General features: G+C 40.6%; 1 protein-coding gene across 5 annotated transcripts in view; it reads right to left on the bottom strand.

Moving 5' to 3' along the window:
• The window catches only part of rerea (arginine-glutamic acid dipeptide (RE) repeats a), a 192,638-nt gene that overhangs the window by 37,512 nt on the left and 133,917 nt on the right, over nucleotides 1-21,209 (bottom strand). For 3 of the 5 annotated variants that reach the window (XM_008413332.3, XM_008413330.3, XM_081608948.1), the window contains exons 4-9: nucleotides 16,748-16,853; nucleotides 14,488-14,584; nucleotides 12,928-13,032; nucleotides 3,882-3,930; nucleotides 1,732-1,856; nucleotides 222-321 (exon numbers count right to left, since the gene is read on the bottom strand). In XM_008413332.3, the coding sequence (XP_008411554.1) occupies nucleotides 222-321; nucleotides 1,732-1,856; nucleotides 3,882-3,930; nucleotides 12,928-13,032; nucleotides 14,488-14,584; nucleotides 16,748-16,853 (582 nt within the window). Of the gene's footprint in view, nucleotides 1-221; nucleotides 322-1,731; nucleotides 1,857-3,881; nucleotides 3,931-7,519; nucleotides 7,798-12,927; nucleotides 13,033-14,487; nucleotides 14,585-16,747; nucleotides 16,854-21,209 lie in introns of those variants that run through there. The other 2 variants (XM_008413335.3, XM_008413334.3) reach the window with 2 other exon arrangements.

Below are 21,209 nucleotides of genomic sequence, written 5' to 3' on the forward strand. Positions count from 1 at the left end.
CTCTGCATTCATTGTCAACGTGACGGACAAATCTCTCATTATGTGCAATGTATTGTTAGGCTCTGAGGTTGGGTTCACAGACAGGAAAACGGGGAGAGTTTCCGCCGCCTCAGAGGTCTTGTCACTGCAGTGATACAACTAACTAAAACTGCAAAAACACTTTTAGCAACTATGGGATCTTTATTGTGCAACCATTTAGTTGCTGCTGCATGACGACTTACAGTGTTAAGTGCGTTTAAGGTAGTGTCATCTCGAGAGGCGGCTAGGCAGCCATCTTCTGTCGATCCTCCATCACACATCCCTGCAAAGGCAGCCATGCTTCTGCAGACAGACAAACAATACATAGTTTTAACATTAAAAAAGCAAAAAAATAATTATATATATATAAAAATACACAATTCTTTAACATGTCTGGCCTTCAACTTTGAATTTCACTCATCATAGTGAAAAACAAATAAGTATAGTGACCTTAATTGTGACCAATCCACACAGATCGAAAATGAACAACCAAATAAATGTACCGTCTGGGTTAAACTAGAAAACCATTTACTTTTTTCAGGTTTTTAAAATCATTCTGTTCAGCTTTTAAGTCAATAAAATTGTTACAAAAAAGCTTTTTACAAACAGGATGATTTGCTTTTTTCCCCCACAATGAAATGGAAACATAGAGCTAGAGGCGCACAATATATTGATACTAATCAATAGATATTAATCATTTTTCAACATATTGGCATTGGCCCGATGAATAAAACTAGGCCAGTATTAACAACCCATGTTTATTTTCATCTTGTTGCCGTTTGTTTCTGGAGGTTGGTCATGTGATGGTGATGCAGCAAAGTATTGTGGGGAATGTGTGGTTGTTCTTTTTCAAGGTGCTGAAATGGTAATATACCACTGGTAAATATTGATGTTAATATCGGATTGCGATATTTTCATATCGGTGTATCCTTACATAAAGAAATATATATGTGTGAGTTCATAACTGGCAATTATATAAGCTAGAGTTAAACAACAATATGTACAATATGTACAACACTGTAAACCAACATTATTAGTAGAGTACATTCCATGCATGATGATAGCACAAGGTGCCTCAAAATAGACCGGAAGTAATCAAAATAAACATGACATTACAGGTAGTGTTGGTTCATAATAATCTTCCTGCCTTCGATGACATTATCTGATATAGATGCTGAAGTTTAGGAAGAGTGAAGGTTAAATCATGAAGATGAGAAAGAAGTGTTATAAATGCCCGTTAGATGCAATTGTCAGAACTGAAATACCATTAGTGAATGCTTCCCTAGTATTATGATGACTTGCTGAACTGAATAAAAAAATTAAAGTAGTAAGTGACATCTTCACAACTTTGTCTTGAGGGTGGCAGACTGACTATACTGCAGTTCAACACCAGAAACACGTGAAGCTACATCGCCCCCATGATGACGTACTAATGAACTCCAACATCAATAAGTAGTTTTACAATGTCAATTATGAACTATGAGAAATCACAGATGTTGCACTTTCACGGATATTTAAGTCAGGCAGACATGTTGTAACATAAAATTATGCAAATGCTCTCAGATGTCAGCTTTGCAATGGCAGGATGACGTGGAATGACACTTTTAATCCTTCTTTAAAACCCCGCAGCGGATGTCTTTAGTGAGCTAAACGTAGAAGCTTAGATGCTCCAGACTTGTGCATTAGAGTGGATTTCTGCTTCTGCGGGCTCACCTTGCAGCTCTGAGGTACATAAGAAGGTCACAGTCGTTGACCCCTGGCATCCAGACCAGCTCCTCATTCTCGGTCACGGCCTGGCCACCAGGGGAGGGGAAAGGCTGCAGCTCTGGGAGCTTGGCCTAATTAGGTCCACAGAGAAGGAGAGACAGATGGTATCACACTACAAATAGCACACACAGGCTTGGAAAAGAAAAAAAAAAAGAAAAAGAAATATCAGTTTACAACCCGTTGTCCTCAACTTTTCACTTTGAGCCTGAGTGGTGGCAGTGGGGACGAGTTAGAGTCACAACGATTCACCATCACAACAGAGAAAGTCATTACCGAAAGACAACAAACAACTCTGAACTTCTGTTGTTTAAACAAAGATGCGAGTTTGCATAAATCCTCCAAATGAGGCAGTGGTGTTAAAAACTTGCTGATATTTCAAAGGGGATATTTAACACATTGTTTTTTTTGGACATGAAAACACCGGCTTCATCGAAGCACTTTACGCTTTTTGAAACTATGGAAACAAAACGAAATTAATTTTTAGTTCCTGTCTACAGCATTTTAATCAGGACAAAATTAATGAAGACGTAATTAATGAATGAGGCGTTTGGAAATTAATCTACAGAATAATCTTTTTTACAATGCTTCTGTAATTGAACTTATATTGACATGTATGTATAAAACTAAATTGCAACTACACAGCAACAGTTCCTAAAAATACTGTTTATCAACAAGCTCTAATATCCTTATTGGTAAACATCCGGCAACAAATGGTTTGAGTAAAAGAAACAGCCACTCTCATGTCAATCATGGCATCAATACAAAAATATTTAACATTGTCAAACTGTTTTTCCTTGAAAGACCAGAAACTAGTCTTCTTGTTGCTAAAATTGTATTTTTCTCATTGCGGTTATAATGATGTTACCAATGTTACTTATTTATTGTGATGATTTTGATCAACTTTAGCAAAAGTTCAGAATAGTGGCAATTTTCCCAATGATTGTTAGAATATTATAACCTTTTGCTGTTCTGAGTTTTATAGAATAACAAAAGCATATCATGCTGGTTAACTGACAGGTCCATTTACTCCTGGATGGAGAAACAGACATGCCCGTCTTAAAATAATATTAGCTTAACAACAGAAAAGGAAGAGACTGTTCGAGCTTTGGCACAAATACTTAAGCAAGGTAAAAGTGTGCCTGTCTGTTTTCAGGCAGCTGACTGGAAGTGAGCAGCAACAGGTGGGGGTCACACCGAAATGCTCTATAGGGCCAGAAAATCTCCACCAACAAATTAAAAGTACTTTAAATGATAGTACAGCACAATGGAGAGTTTGATATGTCCTGATACTCATAACTGGCCCAAGCGTGATTTCAATTTTTTACTGGGTGACGTTTACAAAGAGGTGAAATAAAGAAGGTCTTACAGCACTATGAGATACCTGTACATTTAATTAATAAAAATAAATTAGAAAAATTAATTTATTTTCAACCCATTACCTAAAAATTATACAATAATTATTATGGGACCATTACATTTATAAAATTAGGGTCTCATGGATAAATTGAGACTCCACTTTCCAGTGTTCAGTCCTTTACCTTCATTTCATAATCTAAAAAAATAAAGTTACCATGAAAGGTAGAAAGGAAGGAAGGACGAAGGGATTAAAGGATAAGGGAAGAAATAAGGAAGTGGGGAAGAAAACAGGAGAAAAGGAGGACAGAAGAAAGGATGCAAGGAAGAACTTAAAACAAAGAGAAGGGGATAAAGGACAGACCTTAGAAGGAAAGACAAAAGAAAGGACACAAACTGTAGACAGAAAGATAGAGAATAAAGTAAAATTAATTAATATTTTTGAGATCAAACTCCAAACTTTTTCCAGACTGAGAAGGAAACCCTGTGAGAATCTTTCTACTACAGAAGAGTTTTGCAGAGAGGACAGAGCTGTTTTGCTCTTAACTAGTAAATGTTGCCAGTTTGTTACACATCCTCCGAAAAGGTAAAAAAAAAACAACAAAAAAAAAACAACCAACACATTCAATTTGGATCTGAATTTTCCACATGAATGATAAGAGTGGTCTACTCTCAGCGTGATAACTGTGCAGTGAGCGGCAGCATCTCATCTCCATGCTGATGTGTGCTGTGCAACGACTTACCTGGTGACTCGGTCCCACTCGGATTTCCCCCTGTGTGCTGTTCAGTCGCCTGGGAAGACACAAGCGGAGGAGATTGAAACTAAATATTTATCCACTGACATTTATGTCACATGAAAAGTTTTGCTAATTAAATAAGGCTGGCACAACCCAACAAAAAACAAAAAAAACAAAACAGAGGTAGAAATTATAAATACCTAAAGCTAAAGGGGAGGATAAAAAGTAGTAATGTGAATTCATGACAAGGAGGAAGATTGCAGCAAAGAAGATAAAGATAAGTGTGTCCAAAGTGCAACAAGTACACAGTGTTTTATTCTGAGGAGCAAACACAGATTTCAGGAGAATATTCTCGACTCTGCTGCTCAGAGAAAATGTGCAGGCCTCGTATTATGGATGCAGCAATAAAAAAAAATAAAAAAAGCAGCAGGAGGAGGAGGGGAGGATGTGGAGTAGCTGGCTGTGGATGTGCAGAGCGAGGAGCCTCTGGAAGCGGCTGCTGGTACAAACGCTGGTAGCCATAGAAACTGCTGTTTAATAATAGTGTTCGGATTCTCCAGCTGCAGTGGATTAAAGAAAATGACAAGATGTTCCTTTTGAAAAGCCGTTCCCCCCCCCTGTTGCCAAGGCAACGGCTCTGATTTTCATACAAGCGAATGCGAGGCGGCCCAGAATCTGTCAGCGTGATTTGCACCCGGAGAAGCTTGCACTCCATCACCCGGACCTGGAGGAAACTCCAGAGGCCGAAACCCTCTGGTTCTCTTTACGATCCTCGCATCCACACAAAACCCTGTGGTACTCGGGGCTCGTTTCCCCCCCCCCTTCCCGACACGTCTCCTCCTACATGGTTTCTGTGTCAGGACCGGGTGATTAAAGGTGTAATGTGAGCTACGGCTGACAGGGCTGCTGGCACAGACGTAGATACAAGCGCAGCCACAAAAAAACACAAATACGTTCAGCTGCAGTGAGTGACCCTCGCCTTAACAGTGCATCGCTCCAGAGAATGTAGCAACGATCCGTTTTATTTTACAAGAAACATTAGCAGCAGTTATGAAAAACCAAATGTAATGCAATGAAATGAGAAGCATTAAAAAAAAAAAAAAAAAGGATGAACGCTGCAGATAAAACTACCAGAAGTGCACTAATTATTCGATACGAGATCGGTAACCTTGGTCGCCTCTCATCGCTGATCGATTGGTCAAAACAAATCATTTTATTTTCCTATGTATTAAATCCATTAAGTCAAAAAAACTCCCACCTTTTTTTCCTCTATAAAAACCAACCTACAGGAAGAACTTTAATTTTTAGTGAAACTTCGATAAAGGATAAGCATATATGCTTTGATGCACAAATTGGGCTAATCTGTTCACGTTTTGCAAGATTCAAAACAGTTGACCTTAGAAAAAGAACAAAAACATCTAAACTGGTCAGCATCAGAATCTGTTGATCACCACTTAAAGTAAACCAAAAAATATGCATCAGAATGAAAAGCCTGATTGGTGCATGTCTCTTTATTTTCAAACATTCAGAGCTGATGACGCAGAAAACCATCAGGGATGCACTAATCAGGTTTTTCTCTGGTTGACAGACGTTTTTTTTAATTTTCTGTGAATTAATGACCCTCCAAATTAGACTCAGAATATTTTTTTAAACTCTCACTAGTCTGAAAGACAAATGGTGTTATTGGGGTATTTTACACTTATTTCTTGTATAAGTGTTGCTTTTCTTGGACTATGCCACATATCGTGTTTCTCTGACATCTGACCAAATTATTTTGACTTCTGTCAATTTTTTAGGGGCTATGACACATAAAATAGAAAACTGCAACTTATTTTGTACAAATGATATATTTGAATCCATCAGAAAATAAAGAAATTACAAAATAACTCCTACTTATGCAACACAGCAAATGCTCCAGATCTTTAACTGGTTTAAAAAAAAAAACAAAAAAAAAAACAGCATTCATTAACAGCAAGCTTGATTAACTTATAAATTAAAATAGTGCCAGTTATTTATGTTTATGGATTGAATAAATCGAAATAAAATCAGTTTCCTAACAGTATTTAACCAGCTAGGGCCAAAAAAAAGGGATAAAATTGTCTGATTCCCATCTGAATGTTTTAAAACACAGTTTGTGAGGATAAATGTGAAACCCGTTTGCTTGGACTTGTATAAGAGAACAATAGCCTGCAACATAAGCATTAAATTATATCTGTTTGGGGTTTGCAGAGTAAAAATATAAACTAAGCATACTCTAGACTAATACGGCCTGTGTTCTTGACAACCAAAGTTGTGCAAATGCGTTTTTGACGATGTGCAGTTGGACAGGTCAACAGTACATTTGGCAGGAAGTTGTAAGGATGACAAATGAGGATCTACGGTCCAGGATAAAAACAGTATGTCTGAGGAAAATCGTGCTTTAATGCTGCAGACTGCAGCAGTAAGATCTGAGGAGTTTCCTTAAAGATGGAGATGCACCTAATTATTTATTTGATCAGCAGATCAGATACAAAACAAATCCTCTCATAATCCTTTTGATGTACTAAAAGGAACAATTTTCAGCCAATCATATAAAGGTATGGGACGTATGCTATGAAATTTAATGGGGATAATGGTTAAATTCATTTCATTTTATGCTGCGTTCAAAACAAATACCTCTATCCAGAATGCAGCACATTTTCGTCTTTTATGCATTATAATGCTCAGGGCAAAAAAACAAAAAAAAAAAACAAAAAAAAATCAGCAAAAGTAGAAACGTGATCGGTGCATCTCTAAACCGTAAAATAAGCAGTTTGATTAATGTAATACAGCTAGTGCTTTGTAAATGAATAAGACATATCAAATATATATTTATTGGGAAAGTTGTAATTAATTTTCTACACCAACTAATGATGTTTATATACGTGTCACCCCAATAATCCCCTAAAAGCCTGTTGCCGAGTGAGGTAAACAATGTTAAACCTGTCCCTTTATTCCTCACAAGTTCTGCTTAAAGTCAGCATTAGCACACAATCTTGTCAAGTAATTATAAGCTTATTTATAAAACCCAAACAACGTGACAGTCGGGGCAACCTAGCGTGTGTGTAATCAAGGAAAACCCCTCCCACTCCATCAATTTCAGCCAATCAGAGCGCCAGACTTGTGGCACACTGACATAATTGCAGTCCAGTTAAGACAGACCAACTTCAAGGTATTAGTATTAGTAAGCAGAGTCGGCTGAGTTTTGACTGCTCCTCAGCGGCGCTTTAACACGCCATGTCAGCCGGGTAGTAAACAGGAGCTGCAAAATGGAGCCCGTCTCATTCCGTTGCAATAACCCAGCTGGGAGCACATTTATCGGCTTGGTTGTCGAGGCAAGCCCCGCTGCAAACACACCGCGCATTCATCGGGACGATACAGGACATGGATTTAAGGCTCAGCGGTGCATTTTCTCCGCTACTGGCAGCGCAGACGGAATGCAAAGCTGCGGCGACACTCTTTTCTTCTCCCCGACACAAACACGGCCGCTCCGACGCAATGACAGCGATGCGGGCAGCTCGCAAACATCCCGGCTCAAATCAGTCAGCCCCGTGAAAATATGACGAGCCGACCCTGACGCTGCAGCTATTACCCCGGCGGAGCGAAGAAGAGGAGCGCAGACCTACCTCCGGGGGCTGAACAGGTCGTCCATTTCTGACATGGAGCCCCGAGGCTGGGTGGTGACACGGTGTGTGTGTGTGTGCGCGCCGCTCGCCGGATTGAACTCCCCCCCTTCTCACACCTATTCCTAGGCGCTCAAAATGGAGAAGCACGCATTCGCCTGCCTGCCACGGAGAGGTGCTCACTGAGCTTGTGCTGTGACCTCAGCCTGCACGCACAGCGTCAAGAGCTCCACTCGCTCCTCCGTGGGCTCTACTGAGCATGTGCCGCGACCTCACACACACACACGCACACACACACACACGGAGCCACATGCGGGAGGGATGTGGGATTCATCTCTGAGCCGTGATCATGCTGCAGACACCGCGCTCTGAATACCCAAGGAGGGGAGGGAGGAAGGATGAGGATGATGATGATGAGGGGGGTCTTTACAGTCACAGGCAACCCGGTGGCAATAACAAGGACTGCTGTCAGTGCATCATGAAAGATGCTCCCACCAGCACCAGCAGCAGACAGCTGCCAGCGGTTCTCCCATTGTGCACAAATACACCTCATCATCTAAAGTGAATTCCTTTACAGCCACATGACTTCTTCGCTGCTGTCTGAGTAGATACTGTACGGACACAACTATAAAGCCTCCAAATGCAGCACCTCAACACTGACTGTTCCAAAACACAGCTAAATTATAAAAATAAATAATTATACATGCTAACAACATTTTTTTGAGTTGCCCGGGCCAATAAAATAATGCTTACATTTAGAACATTTCCAGGATTAAAGAATGTCCAAAAGGGATTTTGAGAAACTCATGAGCTGAATTGGTCACAACAGAGACTTCACAAGTTTGCCAAACAGACAACTACATTCAGAACGCCCACATTCTCACTAAAACTAGATAAATGGTTAAAGTCCCTAAGCACTCATTTCCTATAGCTGAAAGAATAGACTTTAAAATACTTTTGCTACTTCATAAATCACCAAATGAACTATGATTTGCACCAAAACACATTAAAAAACTGTTTTTGTATCATTCCAGACCACTCAGGCATTCTGGTTCTAAGTCTGCTCTGCATTTCTAGAACCAGAACCAAACATGGAGAAGCAGCATCTGCAATAATTTGGAACAAACTTCCAAAAAACTGGAAAACAGCCAAAACTATCTTTAAATCTAGGATCAAAATCCACCTGTTAAGAGTTTCCTTCAATTAATAAATAAGTAGAACATCACTAATTGTAATCCGTCTTCCTACTCACTGTACCTTGCCACTGCAATATGTTTTTGTTTTTAAATCAAGTAAAGAACTTTGAACTGCCCTGTTGCTGAAATGGACTTTACCAATACTCTTGCCTTGCCTTCAAACTATACAAAGATTATGCACAAAGAGGTGATAAAAAAATATTGGATACCTCATTATTAAATAATTGCTTTCTTAAAAAGTGCTCACATATCCACGTCCACTGTATTTTATCTTTGAGAAAGAAAATTATTTAAATTGAGGTAAAGAACAAAAAGGCAAAAGTTTAGGACAATTACGCTTACACTTCGTTTCTACTTAACATAACGGCACAGACTATTTTGTCCGTTTTTGTGATAAAATTGTTCCATACAACCGACCCAACCCTGCACCATTCCTGGGCCTCCTCTGGTTGTAGGTCCATAGTACCGTGGCGTCTACTACTGGCGTCATGCAACATAATCCATTGATTGGGAGTCCGAAAAATGAGACCAATTAATGCAGTGGTGCCCAAAGTCGGTCCTGGACGGCCAGCATCCTGCACATTTTAGTTCACTCTCCCTGGTGGTGTTAACAACCTTTTCAGCATGAGAATGTTCCTCTTAGACCTTCTAACGAGCCATCATTGGATCCAGGTGCGTTAAACCAGGGAGAACTAAAACATGCAGGATGCCGGCCCTCCAGGACCAACTTTGGGCACCACTGAATTAATGCATTAGGCGTTTGGGTTAACTACACCTGCCAAGAGAAAATCCAACTGGAGACGCTCTCCTGAATAAGCCAGACCATAAGATGGCATACTATCCTAAAGTATGCTAAATCTTATGATGTCTGCAGCGACATGCTCCATACCACTTTGTGGACATGTAATAAACTTGTTAGTTCTTCTGGTCAAATACTTCGGGCGAAACACTTCTCATCTCTGACGTCAACCTCAGAGAAGTTTGCTTCATTCCTTAACTTTAGCTGTGAGATATATGAGCGGTTTCTTCCATATTCAGCCCTTTTCAAGCCACCCACAGCATCTCAAGCAGATCGAGATTTAGGGCTTTGATTCACCTCAGGACTTTTCGTGTCATAATTCTCAGCCGGTCTCTCGGTGGATTTACTAGAACGTTTTGGGTCATTGTCATGTGGAAGGGTCCAGTTCCAGTTTAAATTCCAATTTATTTACCGATGGTCTCAGATTTTCCTCATGCACCATCTGATACAAATCAGCTGCAAATTTAAAAGAGAGCAACACACGTAGAAAAAGCCTGGATTTTACCACTTGTGTCTGAAAAGGTTGGGCTGCTATTCAAACCACTCAGTAAATTTGATCTGCAGCTAGATGCCACATGTTTGGCAAAAGGACTGCACAATATATTAAGAATATTGTGCCATGGAAAAGTATCTGTTCCACTACCACTTACTTTTTATGATTCACTGAAATGTTTCAGATCAAACAAATTCTTAATGTCAGACAAAGACAATTACTGCGGGTGATTTTTTTTTGCCCACTCTTGAATTGTTGTCACACGGGAGGGTTTTCGAGCCCTGAATGCCATGCTACAGTACCTCAATTGTGTTTAAGTCCAGGCTTTGACTAGACCACTCAAAACCTTTTTGTTTTTCAAGGCTTTCAGAGATGGATTTGCTGGTGTGGTTTGGATTATCGTCCTGCTGCATAAACCAACTGCACCTGACCTTAAGGTTACAAACTGAGGGTCAATGATTCTCTTACAGATTTCTTTTTTTTAAAGCAGAATTCAGGGTTCAGTCAATTACAGTGGGACATTCAGGGCCCGAAGCAGCCCTAGATCTGTAGATTAATTTTCAAAAATGTTTATTTTACACCAAAGGTTTCTTGTTTTTTCCTCATCACACCACAGATTATTTTCCAAAAAGTCTTGGGAATCATTCACATTTTATTTTCCCCTATGTTTCTTTTTGGCAAATGTGAGATGGACCTTTTAATCCAATGTTTTGGTTTTTTTCCCCCATAAATCTCATGTGGAAGCAGATTTTTACCAGGTTGCTTTATGACATCCTGGATGAATTGCTAAAGAGCTTTCAGAGAGGCTTTGGGAGACTGAACTTGAATTCAACATTAAATGAGCTCCTTTTTCCAGTCTCACAGCAAGCAGCATTTTGGAAGTCGTTAGACTAATTTTTATATTTAAAAATATGACTACACTTTAAAAAGAGAAGAGAAAACAGAGGAAACACTTAAGACAATAAAATCCACAAAATTTATGTTTTCACCGCACGAAACCTGATGTAGGGAACGAATATGCAAAAAACAAAGATCCCAGCAATAAAAAAGACAATTCATCAGTATTTTATCTACTTTCATATTTTTTTCCCCTTTCCTTTTTTTTGTGTATTTTCTTGCTGTAATGTGACACAATGCGCTTTGAAAACAGAAGAAAAAGATTAGTGATTAAAACCTGGTGCATAATTTAACTAATCTAATCAATGCCAAAACAATTTAGAAGCCACAGGGGTTTCCCCAGATCATTTCCCATAATTACACTGCATGTGGATCAGTCTTTGTTTACTGATAAGATTATCAACGTAATGAGCAGAGGGTATCATTGGAGTATGTAACCACAGACGAATAAAGCGGAGGGACGTAAAATAAAAATGACTTCTAATGCCCTGAATGTATTGGAGGATTAGTAGCAGAACGTTGAAACAGTTTGTCCAACAGTTTGTGCAACCTGCTTTTTTTAATAAATACTGGAAACATGAGCCACTCTCCTTTCATTTTAGCTTAAGTCCATCAACTACAAGCATATAAGAAGTTATTTACATAAATGGAAAGTAAAGACGTAGTTTAGTAAAAGCCTCAATGTTTAAAAACATATTTAAAACTTCATTTATGACATTTTATTTTTATGTTAAACTAAATCTCATTGTTCTTGATTTACTTTCCCTTATCAATATTTTATAAAGAATTTCAAGTTTCTTTTTTATAAAAAACCATTTTAGCTTATAAATAGTATAAAATACCTCAATTGGCCAAGCAGAACCATTGGATGATTGTGTATGCAAAAACTATTTGTGGAAAAGTAAAAATAAACTCATTATGTTACATTTCTTTATTGTTTTGACATTTATTTTAAGAAGAAACATAAAACATTTAAGAAGGAAAACTTTCAGCTCATGTTGTCTTGATTTATTTGGGGTTTTTTTTAAAGCCAGAGTAAAATCTACCCAGTGCCTTATAAAAGTCCTTATACCTCTTAAACATTTTCCCACATTTTATCACAACATTACCACAAACTTTAGCGTGGAATTAAACCAACACAAAGCGGCGCATACATCGAAAGTGGAAAGAAAAGCATAAGTGGTATTTAGAATGTTTTACAAATAAAAAAAAAAAAAAGTTAAAAAAGCGCTCTGTGCACATCTGGAGTCTTAAAGTCTTGTTCATTCCTCTTTGCAAAAATAACCCAAACTCAGTCGGCACAGACACGCAGCGACTTTTCCAGTTCAGCCACACATTTTCAACTGGATTTAGGTCTGAGCTTTGAGTGGCTCATTCTAACAAGAACATGCTTTGATCCACGGTGTTCTGTTCCAGTTATGGATCTATTTTTATTGTAGCTGCCGAAGGGTGAAAGTCTGTCTCAGTCTGAAGTCTTTTGTGGCCTCTAAGAGGTTTTTCTTCCAGGACCGCCGTGTAATTTAGCTACATCAATCTTCACTAAAACTCAGCAGCTTTTTCGTCTCTGTCCCTTCTGAAGAAAAAGCATTCCGCATAGCATGATGCAGCCACCACCATACGTCATTGTGAAAACAAGTGTGTTCAGAAAAAGGTGCAGTGTCGGTTTACAGTCACATGTTTTTACAGGTTGGCCAAAGAAGTTCAGTTCTGAACCAGAACGATTGTCGTGTCCCCTACACTGCAAACAGGACTTAATATTATTATCTTCCACCAAAGGGTTTCTTCTTACCACTTTTCCAAATTGATCAGATTTGTCAAAATCCTCCAGAGTTACAATTTCATAACCTTAACATGCTACTTTTTGTCCATCTGTTAAGCAAATTCCCATTAAAGAGCTTGAAAAGTTAGCTTGGAGTTATAACATGACAGCATTTGAAATTGTTCAAGGGGCTTTTAAAGGTACTGGATGAGGAATCCATTCTAGCTCATCAGTCGGGGTAAACAGACGGCACCGGCAGCAGCTCACCTGGTCTCTGGGTTGTATCCCAGGATGTAGAAAAAGGAGTCGATCCGGGCTTTGAACTCCCGGGCAGCAAAAATGTCAGAGAAATGGGAAATGTTGCATTTCCCCCTGCAGGACAGAAGACAAAATTCTTAAGACACGAACAGTGACATGACAACAACAAGCCTGAGCAGAGGAATCTGGAATTAAAAGCTTTTGGGGTGTTTATTTATTTGAGGGAAAGAAAAAAAAAGAAAAAAAAAATCCAGGCAGCAGGTTTCTATTGTCATTCAGTGACTGCTGGCTTGTGATGAGGCATCAGGCTGCTCGCTGAAGCCGTAAACATCAGCTCAACATTTCTGCTTCAACCCACCGCCTGCTGCTGAGGTGTTGGAGACAGACGCCACAGAGATCTAGAGAGATTTTGAACCTGCCTGCATCCCCCCACCCCACAATGAGCAGGAGGAGCAGGAGGGGGGGGCTCTGACCACATCTTGATACCATTTCCCGTTTCCAGCACCCTGGTGTCTGACTCTATCAAAATAACAGACATCACACGCATGTGGGGCTCTGCTGCCACGCACAGAAACAGTATCTTCCTCTCCCCGAAAAGATTAAAGGGCGCTAAGACTTCGGAGAGCTGCGGCATTACAGCATCCCGCTGGAATTCCCTCCCGTTTATCTAAAGCCTGGAGAATAAGTCAAATCAAAGGGAGCTCTGTGTAGGAGAGGTTGCAGCTAATTTTCCCTGAAATCAGTGGTTTCTGGAAGACATGGCTTTACTGCTCACACATGGTTCTGGTTGGAGAGGAAAAGGGGTGGGGTGGGGGGGGAAGCGGGTAAAGGAAAGAAGGGGTGAAGAGACGGAGGCGGGGACAAAGAGTGTATTTAAAATAGTTTTTTTTACTGCGCCTGCACGCGTTGTTGCTGACGTTAAGGAGAGGCGGCCAATGCAGCGCCGCAGAGCAGCAGACAGGTGCGTCTCTGCGAGTTTGATGCTGAGGCACATTAAAAGGAGGAGTTATTGTGTCTATCTTCACACATCTTGTGAATTTAATAACCCTTTAAGTGGTAATTACATGGATTTTACCTGCTTAGTGTTGCAAACCAGCAGCATCATCATTTTACCGCTTGCAAAATAGAAATCTGGGTATTTATTACAGGACTGTGAACTGGAGAGGCCAAGGTTGTTCTCATCTTAAAATACAACTAATATAGTTCAGCTCTAATCAAGAAGTGGATTTTATTTTTGGATGCAAGTAGTTTTTCTCCCAAGATTATAATACATATGTGTGTGAAAATCTACCAAATTGTGTAACAATCACAGCATATCGACAAAATGAAGGAAAGCATCTGAACCTAATGGACACCAGAGGGCGCCATTAAAAAGTGCCTCAAATGTTTCTGTAAAACTGGCACAAGGCAAAACAAGGGAGCTAAATTTTCCAACATTTAAGATTATACATTTAGAGTATCCCACATCTGTTATTTAAAACGTCAGGCAGACGGCTGAGATTAAACACACCTCATACAGTTTAAACAAATCCAGAGAGCTGTGATTACAAAGCACTGCACTGTTTGTACCTGAGAGCAGCAGCATGATATGTGTCCACGTAGTCAGAGATGAAGAGCTCTCGACTCCTGACCACCGGGTCTGTGATGACCAGCTCGCGACCAGAATCTGCAGGAAGGGAGACATGAATGACATGAATCTTCTGTAAACCAGTCGCTTCACCACAAAGAAGCAACAAACACCGACTACTTCCATCTCTTTCGTCTCGTTCATGAGGTCATGAGCACAGGTTTCATGTAAGCAGCTCCACATTTCGCTGCCTCGATAGAGTCGACCTTCACGCTTGCTGAAGTGACCTTGGCGCAAGCCGACACAGATCTGTTCGAGAGCTGTGGCACGCTGGGGCCACCCCGCTCCAGCCTTGTGACTACATCTCTGAAAAATCCAGCGCTCCCGGCTGCAGGGACAGGCTGATAACAGCAGCGTGCTGTGCTGAGCTGAGGCAAAAGCAGAGATGCAGCTTTCAGAGTTTTTAATGGTCAATATTGATTTCAGGTTTTCTTTAAGGTCGGATTCTTAGTGGAGCTCCATTTTTTTTTTTAATTGCTGATTACATGGTCATATTATTGGTTCTTTGATAGTAACACTTTTTTATTCTGTTTTTATTAATGGTTATTATCTAGTTTATTGCATTTTTAAGCTACGCACATTTTTACTGCTTTACCTTGAATGACTGCTTCGCCAAGTTTTTAATTTTTTTTTCTGGCTTAATATTTTAATTTAGGATTTTCTGGTTCCTTGCATTCTGTTCCTTTGTTTTTAACTTCTACAAAACACATTGGCTTACATGTGAGGATAAAAACAGCTCTATGAATAAAATCTAACCAAACAATTAAATATATATATATATATATATATATATATACACACATATTCACCATTTTATCTGCTGATCTCAAGTCAGAGCCAATGACAGAGTTCCTATACATGTTTTCATTTAAAAATGTCCATTTCTTAGGCTAAAATGTTTAGATTTTTTTTAATAGTTTTTATTCTAGTGCAAACTATTCACTTTGAACTGCAGGGACACTAATCTTCCCTTAAGGTTTCAAGGCGAAACAGACAATGAAAACTGAACAATATATCACAAATAAATGTGAGTACGTGCAATATTCATACTTCTGGAGAATGCTTGGAATGCAGTATGTGTTGGCTAATATAATCGAAAGGTCAAGAGGTCACACCTTGAATGATGTTGCAATAGTCAGCCTGTTTAATGGGTTTCACAGCAGAAGATGCTCAGACCTGACACACAACAGTCCTCGGAGTGCTGAAGGCCGCAGAGAGGCCTGGGAGCACAGGTAGGTCAAAAACCACAACAACAACCAGTCAAGAGTTGTGTGAAGAAAATATCACAAACGTCATGTAAGTCAATGTTAAAGCCACTACATGTATTAAGAATTATTAGATACTGGTCCTTTAGAAAACTGTAGTTGAGAGAAAAAAAAGTAAAAAAAAAAAAAAAATTCTGACTGTATAGAAACTCTGTGATCAAGTGAAAAACTTTCCTTCGTTGATTGATTCATATTTGCACAGCAGCTTTAAATTTGTGATCAAGTCTGATCATATCTTAGATTGAAACATTGTTTGTATAATTTGCACAGTGAGGCAAACGGGGTGAGAACAGATGAGTTATTTTGTAATTTATTTTATTCTAAAGAAAGTTTAACAACAGACTTCAAATATAGTACAGTCTCATTATTGCAACGTGTTCTCATTTTGGGGCAGTGACAATAAAATGGGAATGGTTTACGGTTACAGCTAATGATGTTTAACTTAGCTGTGATATCTTTAAACACAGTTTAGCAATGTAAATGTGTTGTTAAGGTTTATCCACATATCCATGCTTCCTTCCAGTCCTCAGATTTGATACCGAGCAGCAAACTGTCCTTGACACGGCCCGTGTTCCTGTGGATGTGTATGTGTGAGAGCATGATGAGTCCTCTGGCGCTGACGGTGTCGAGAGTGCGTGTGCTCAAGGGCCACATGACACCGCGGGTTATTAACACTTGACAGTGCCGCTGTCTGGCCTGAGGGAGTGTTACCCGGGGAACAGCACGGATCCACGCCATCGGCTTGGCTGCCTGGGATAGTGTCATCTGGTTTCTGTTTGAGATGCAATTCACAGCCAGCTCTCATATCACCCAACAGACCGGGGGGAGCACAGACAAGCATGTGTGTGTGTGTGTGTGGCTGGCGATGCACGGAGATAAGGGTATCTATTTTTGTGCCTGGTGTGGATGTGTCGAAGAGCCCGCGACCCGCTCTCACCGTTCTCATTGTTGCGATCCTGCACCAGGTGCTGGTACACGGAGTCGGGCACCTCCGACTGGCGGTAGTACCATTTCACATTCATCAGCAGATGGTCCCGTTTACTCTGAAACACACAGAGAGAGAGAGAGAGAGTGAGCAGGAGACACAGAAAGCTTCCACAGCAAGATAAACAGACATCATTTTGTTTGATTACAACGTCACAGGCTGGCCTTTTTGGCAAGGGGCGACTCTGTGCAGATGCATTGTTCATGACTAACGCAGAGACGCCAAGAAGCCTGCAGAGACACAGAGTCAATTAAAAAGGGATTGCGGGGCATTTAGAGATTTAATTAGGTAAACAGTGGTGGAGGAAGGAAAAGGGCGAATCACAAATTTTTTTTCCTTTCACCTTATGATTAAAAAATAATTTTTTTACAATCTTTTGAGCTCATTCTTAGAGCATATGCTTTCTATAGTCTCCACTTCATTTTCTTATTGCTGCCACCAACTGGGCACTTCATTAAGTGCAAGTCAGAAAGTTACTGTAATCTATTATTTGGCCAGCAAGTGGCAGCACTAAGGCAATAAAGAGCCTTTTCAAGCCAAAGGGAATTAAAAAAAAAAAAAAAAGCAGAGACATGGTGAAGGAAAGAGAAGGGAGGGGGGGAAGAGTTTGCACAGAAATCATAAAATCCGAGGCCCATGCTGAGGTGAAGGATGAAAAGGGCAAAACACTGTTTTCATTTCATGAAATGAAACATTTATTGTGCCTTCATATTAAGCCTAAAAGAGCGTCATAGTTGCTTAAGAGAGCACCAGGAGAGGCTGCTCTCGACTGGGTGTAGGAATGCGACACAGTCCCGTTGGCCCGAGCCATCTTTATTACAGATTCGACTGCGGCGCATCGAGCAAATGCACCGAGACACCTGCACTACCTGCAGACAGAGGAGGAAAATATGCAGCGGGGTAAAAGGTTATGGTAATCAAAGCCAGACGCTTAACATCCACCCTCTCCACGTCCAAGTATGTGAGCGTGAGGTCAGAGCAAAGATATTTAAAGCCTACATTGTTATGCTCTGTCACCGAGGGAGGAGATGGAGAGTACATGCAGCCAAGCAAATCATCACCTCCCTGAAACCTCGAGCCCACCTCTGCTTTATCCGTACTCTCCTTTACTTTTCACTACAGCCTCCAACACATCTTCATTTTATTTCCTCCTGTTTTTTTTCTCCCACTCTCTGCAGTTCTTGAGCGGGGAGGGGAGCGAATAAGTGAGCCTGGACGTGTTAAACAGCAGCTGGCATGCAGTCAGTCAGCTGCATTTACTGCTCTGGATGATTACAGGAGCATGCACGCCACATTGTGCAGCCACACACAGACTCTTCTTGTGATTCAACAGAGACCCAAACTGATGGAGTGAGACAAGAAGCTCCCCCCACGTCCCCGCTGCACCCCCCTCCCCCCTCAAAGCACACAGGCACACTGTGTGAAGAAATCTGTGCAGTGACGTCATCTCCCAGCAGTCAGCCAGCCTCGTCTTATCCACACGGTTTTCGCCTTCTAGGACTAACAGCAGAACGAGTCGTTATCTGGAGCTTATGCATATTTAATGACTTAAAGAGACTGTAAATGCTACCTGAGCGACGTTCTCTGCTACGGAAATCAGAGCGCAAAGGCAGACTTCTTCTGTTTTTGCTTTTTTTTCTCCTTTTTTTTTGTCATCAAAGAACGCATTAAAAAAAAGTCAGACTAAAGACAACCCGGGGTGGAAAAATAAAAACAGCTTCCCAATGATGATTTCATTTATCAAGAATTGCGCTTCTCAGACTATCCAAACCAATCTGGTCCAAGCTGAAAATGTAATAGCCCATTAAACCTAATAACTAACAACAACAACTTCCATTAAGTGTTTGGACTAAACGGCAAGGAGTCTTTTTTTTGTTTTTGAGGAAATGTGGCGTGCTGTCCTTTGCAGAGTTGTTTTAGTTGAGCCAGAGGGCTCTGAGAATGAGTGGATGAATTAAGGTCCAGACTTTGAGACTAGGCAAGTAGTCCCAGTCTTTGTTATTCTAGCCCTGTACAACTACTTTAGATGCAATTTTAGTCTGGAGACTTTTATCTTGTCTAAGCATGAACTCTGACTTTCATTGAGGTCAGCGAGGCCTTTCGCACCCTCCTGGATGAGTCGTCTTTGTGATCTTGGAGTAATTTTGGTAGCAAGGTTCACCACCGTTACTCTCATTGTTGCTCACCAGAGTCTTGAAATATTAGAAATAGCTTCATAAGCTTTTATAGTTCTTCTGAGCGAAAGGGGATGTTTCTTTGGATCTGGACAGGATGTGTTGCTTTATGAACTGTTTTTTTTAACCCTACTTTGTTCTCAATAAGGTTCTATTTAAGGGATTTCTTCATTATGCATGTCAGTCAGTAATCAGGTCTGAGTGTAGGCAGTGAAGTTATGATTAATTACACTCAATCCATCATTTTACAAGGGAGGTAATTATATTTTCACATTGGGTCAGGTTGGCTAGGGGTTTTCCCCATAAAGAAAAAACGACGACGTTATCTTTGATGTTGAATTTGTTTGACATCTGAGTGTGACAAAAAAGAGCAAAAAACATGAGAACACCCTTTTTTGTGCCACTGTACGAGTAGAAACATGCAAGCACATTCACAGGGTTAATCTAAACTTACAAAAAGCAGATACCAAATGTTACTTCCACTATAATCAGCGTCTTTGTCACTGCAAGAGTAGCTGCCACTCACCACAGCAGATTGCTGCTATGAAGCAGCGTTAAGCCCTCTCAGGCAAAAAAAAAAAAAAAGAGGGAGGGAGGGAGGGGGTGAAAGCTGAGAGAAAGGCGGAGAGTGCGCAACATATGGAGCACGTAGTGGGAGTCGAGCACAGCGTTCAATTATCGCAATTCTATAAACATGCTGGTTGGAAAAAATGAGTAGATAATGCAAGGAGAAAATGAAGCGAGATGACAGACAGCTCGGGGCCCGGCGAACAGAACTACTAGTTGCATTGTCTGGGTTTTTGCTAAGCCTGCCACGGAAAATGACAGAGCGAGAACATACGAGAACCACAATGCTGAATTGATTAGAGACATTCCCCGCTGCCCCGTAGAGAGTTGAGGATGGCTGAGCCTCGCACAATGTCAGACATCTTTGTCTGTCCTGCCAGAGGCTAAACACAGCGCTGCCCTCCCTCCACACAGGCCATAAACCCTGGGAATGCTTCTGCACAAGGGCCAGAAACCTTCCTAGCTTGCCATCGAGAGGAAGAAATAAAACAAAAAGAGAGAATGTGGAAACAACTGGAGGTGATAAAAAAAGGGGGCAAAGTAAGGAGAGACAAAGTAGCTGGATTAGGATAGGAGTAGTATGACCATTTCATTTCCTTCAGATGTTAAATGAAAGCCGTCCTCCTACTGCTTTACTGAAACCCCCCAGGGTACAAAGCTACCCCTTTATTCACTGAGGTGATATAAATCTGACAGTCATGCTTTGGGGGATGAATACAATGGCAACCCCTCCCTCCAGTGGCTCAGACTGGCCTGTGGCGTTCTTCGGCTTACTCATCAGACAGGGATTACGGCACAGGAGAGCCATTCCTCAGAGGGTAAACATGATGAGGTTTAAATATATACTCGGTCTGTCAAAATTACTTCTATAGCAAAACAAACAAACAATGCATTCACCTCGGTGTTCCTAGCAGCCAAGACAAACCCGAGAAGTGTGTGAGCCAGTTAATTCTGCCTGTGACTGGCTAAAGGTGGCTGGCCCCTTAGGTCCATAATGGCTGTGCGGTGTTCTTTGTGAGGCCGCATGTGTGTGCAGTCAACTCTGGAGCCGGGGCCCCTGAATGCAGCCACAATACTACAAAGATAGGGAGTAAAAGGGGGTGTACAGAGGTCAGCCTTTATAAGTGCTGTCTCTAAATGTGAAAAGAACCAGCTAGGTCATTTGATGGGGGGAGAGCTACAGATGTATACACTTAAAAAGACGGACTGAGAGAAGCATGGATTCGGGTTTAAAGAACAAGTGAATGATGGTTATTTTTTTCATAGCAAAACACATTCCAGTTAGTTTTTTTTTATTTTTATAGAGCCAACAAAGCAGCTGGAGCTACAGATTTATGGGCCTAATTATTAGCACACAGATCAAAACTGTTGGTGAAAATAACTCTTTTATTTTAATGGAATATTCATTTAATCACATCCATTGAATTTCTGCACCTTACTTCATTCAAATAAAGCTGTATTTAGGTTTTTAAAAACTAGATTAAGACTGAATATGGCTGTGCAGATGGATGAATTGAGTGTGTAGACGATGGACCAATGGTTGCATTGATTATTTTATGGATGGATGCAAATCCTGCACAACAGATAATACAGTTTTAAAGTACAAGTACTATGCGATGCTAAATTTTCTGTACGTCTCTTAGAAAATGTAGACCCCTCCCTCAACTCTGAGA

This window comes from Poecilia reticulata, chromosome 7 (assembly GCF_904066995.2).
Source record: "Poecilia reticulata chromosome 7, P_reticulata-male-v2, whole genome shotgun sequence".
NCBI lineage: Eukaryota > Metazoa > Chordata > Actinopteri > Cyprinodontiformes > Poeciliidae > Poecilia > Poecilia reticulata.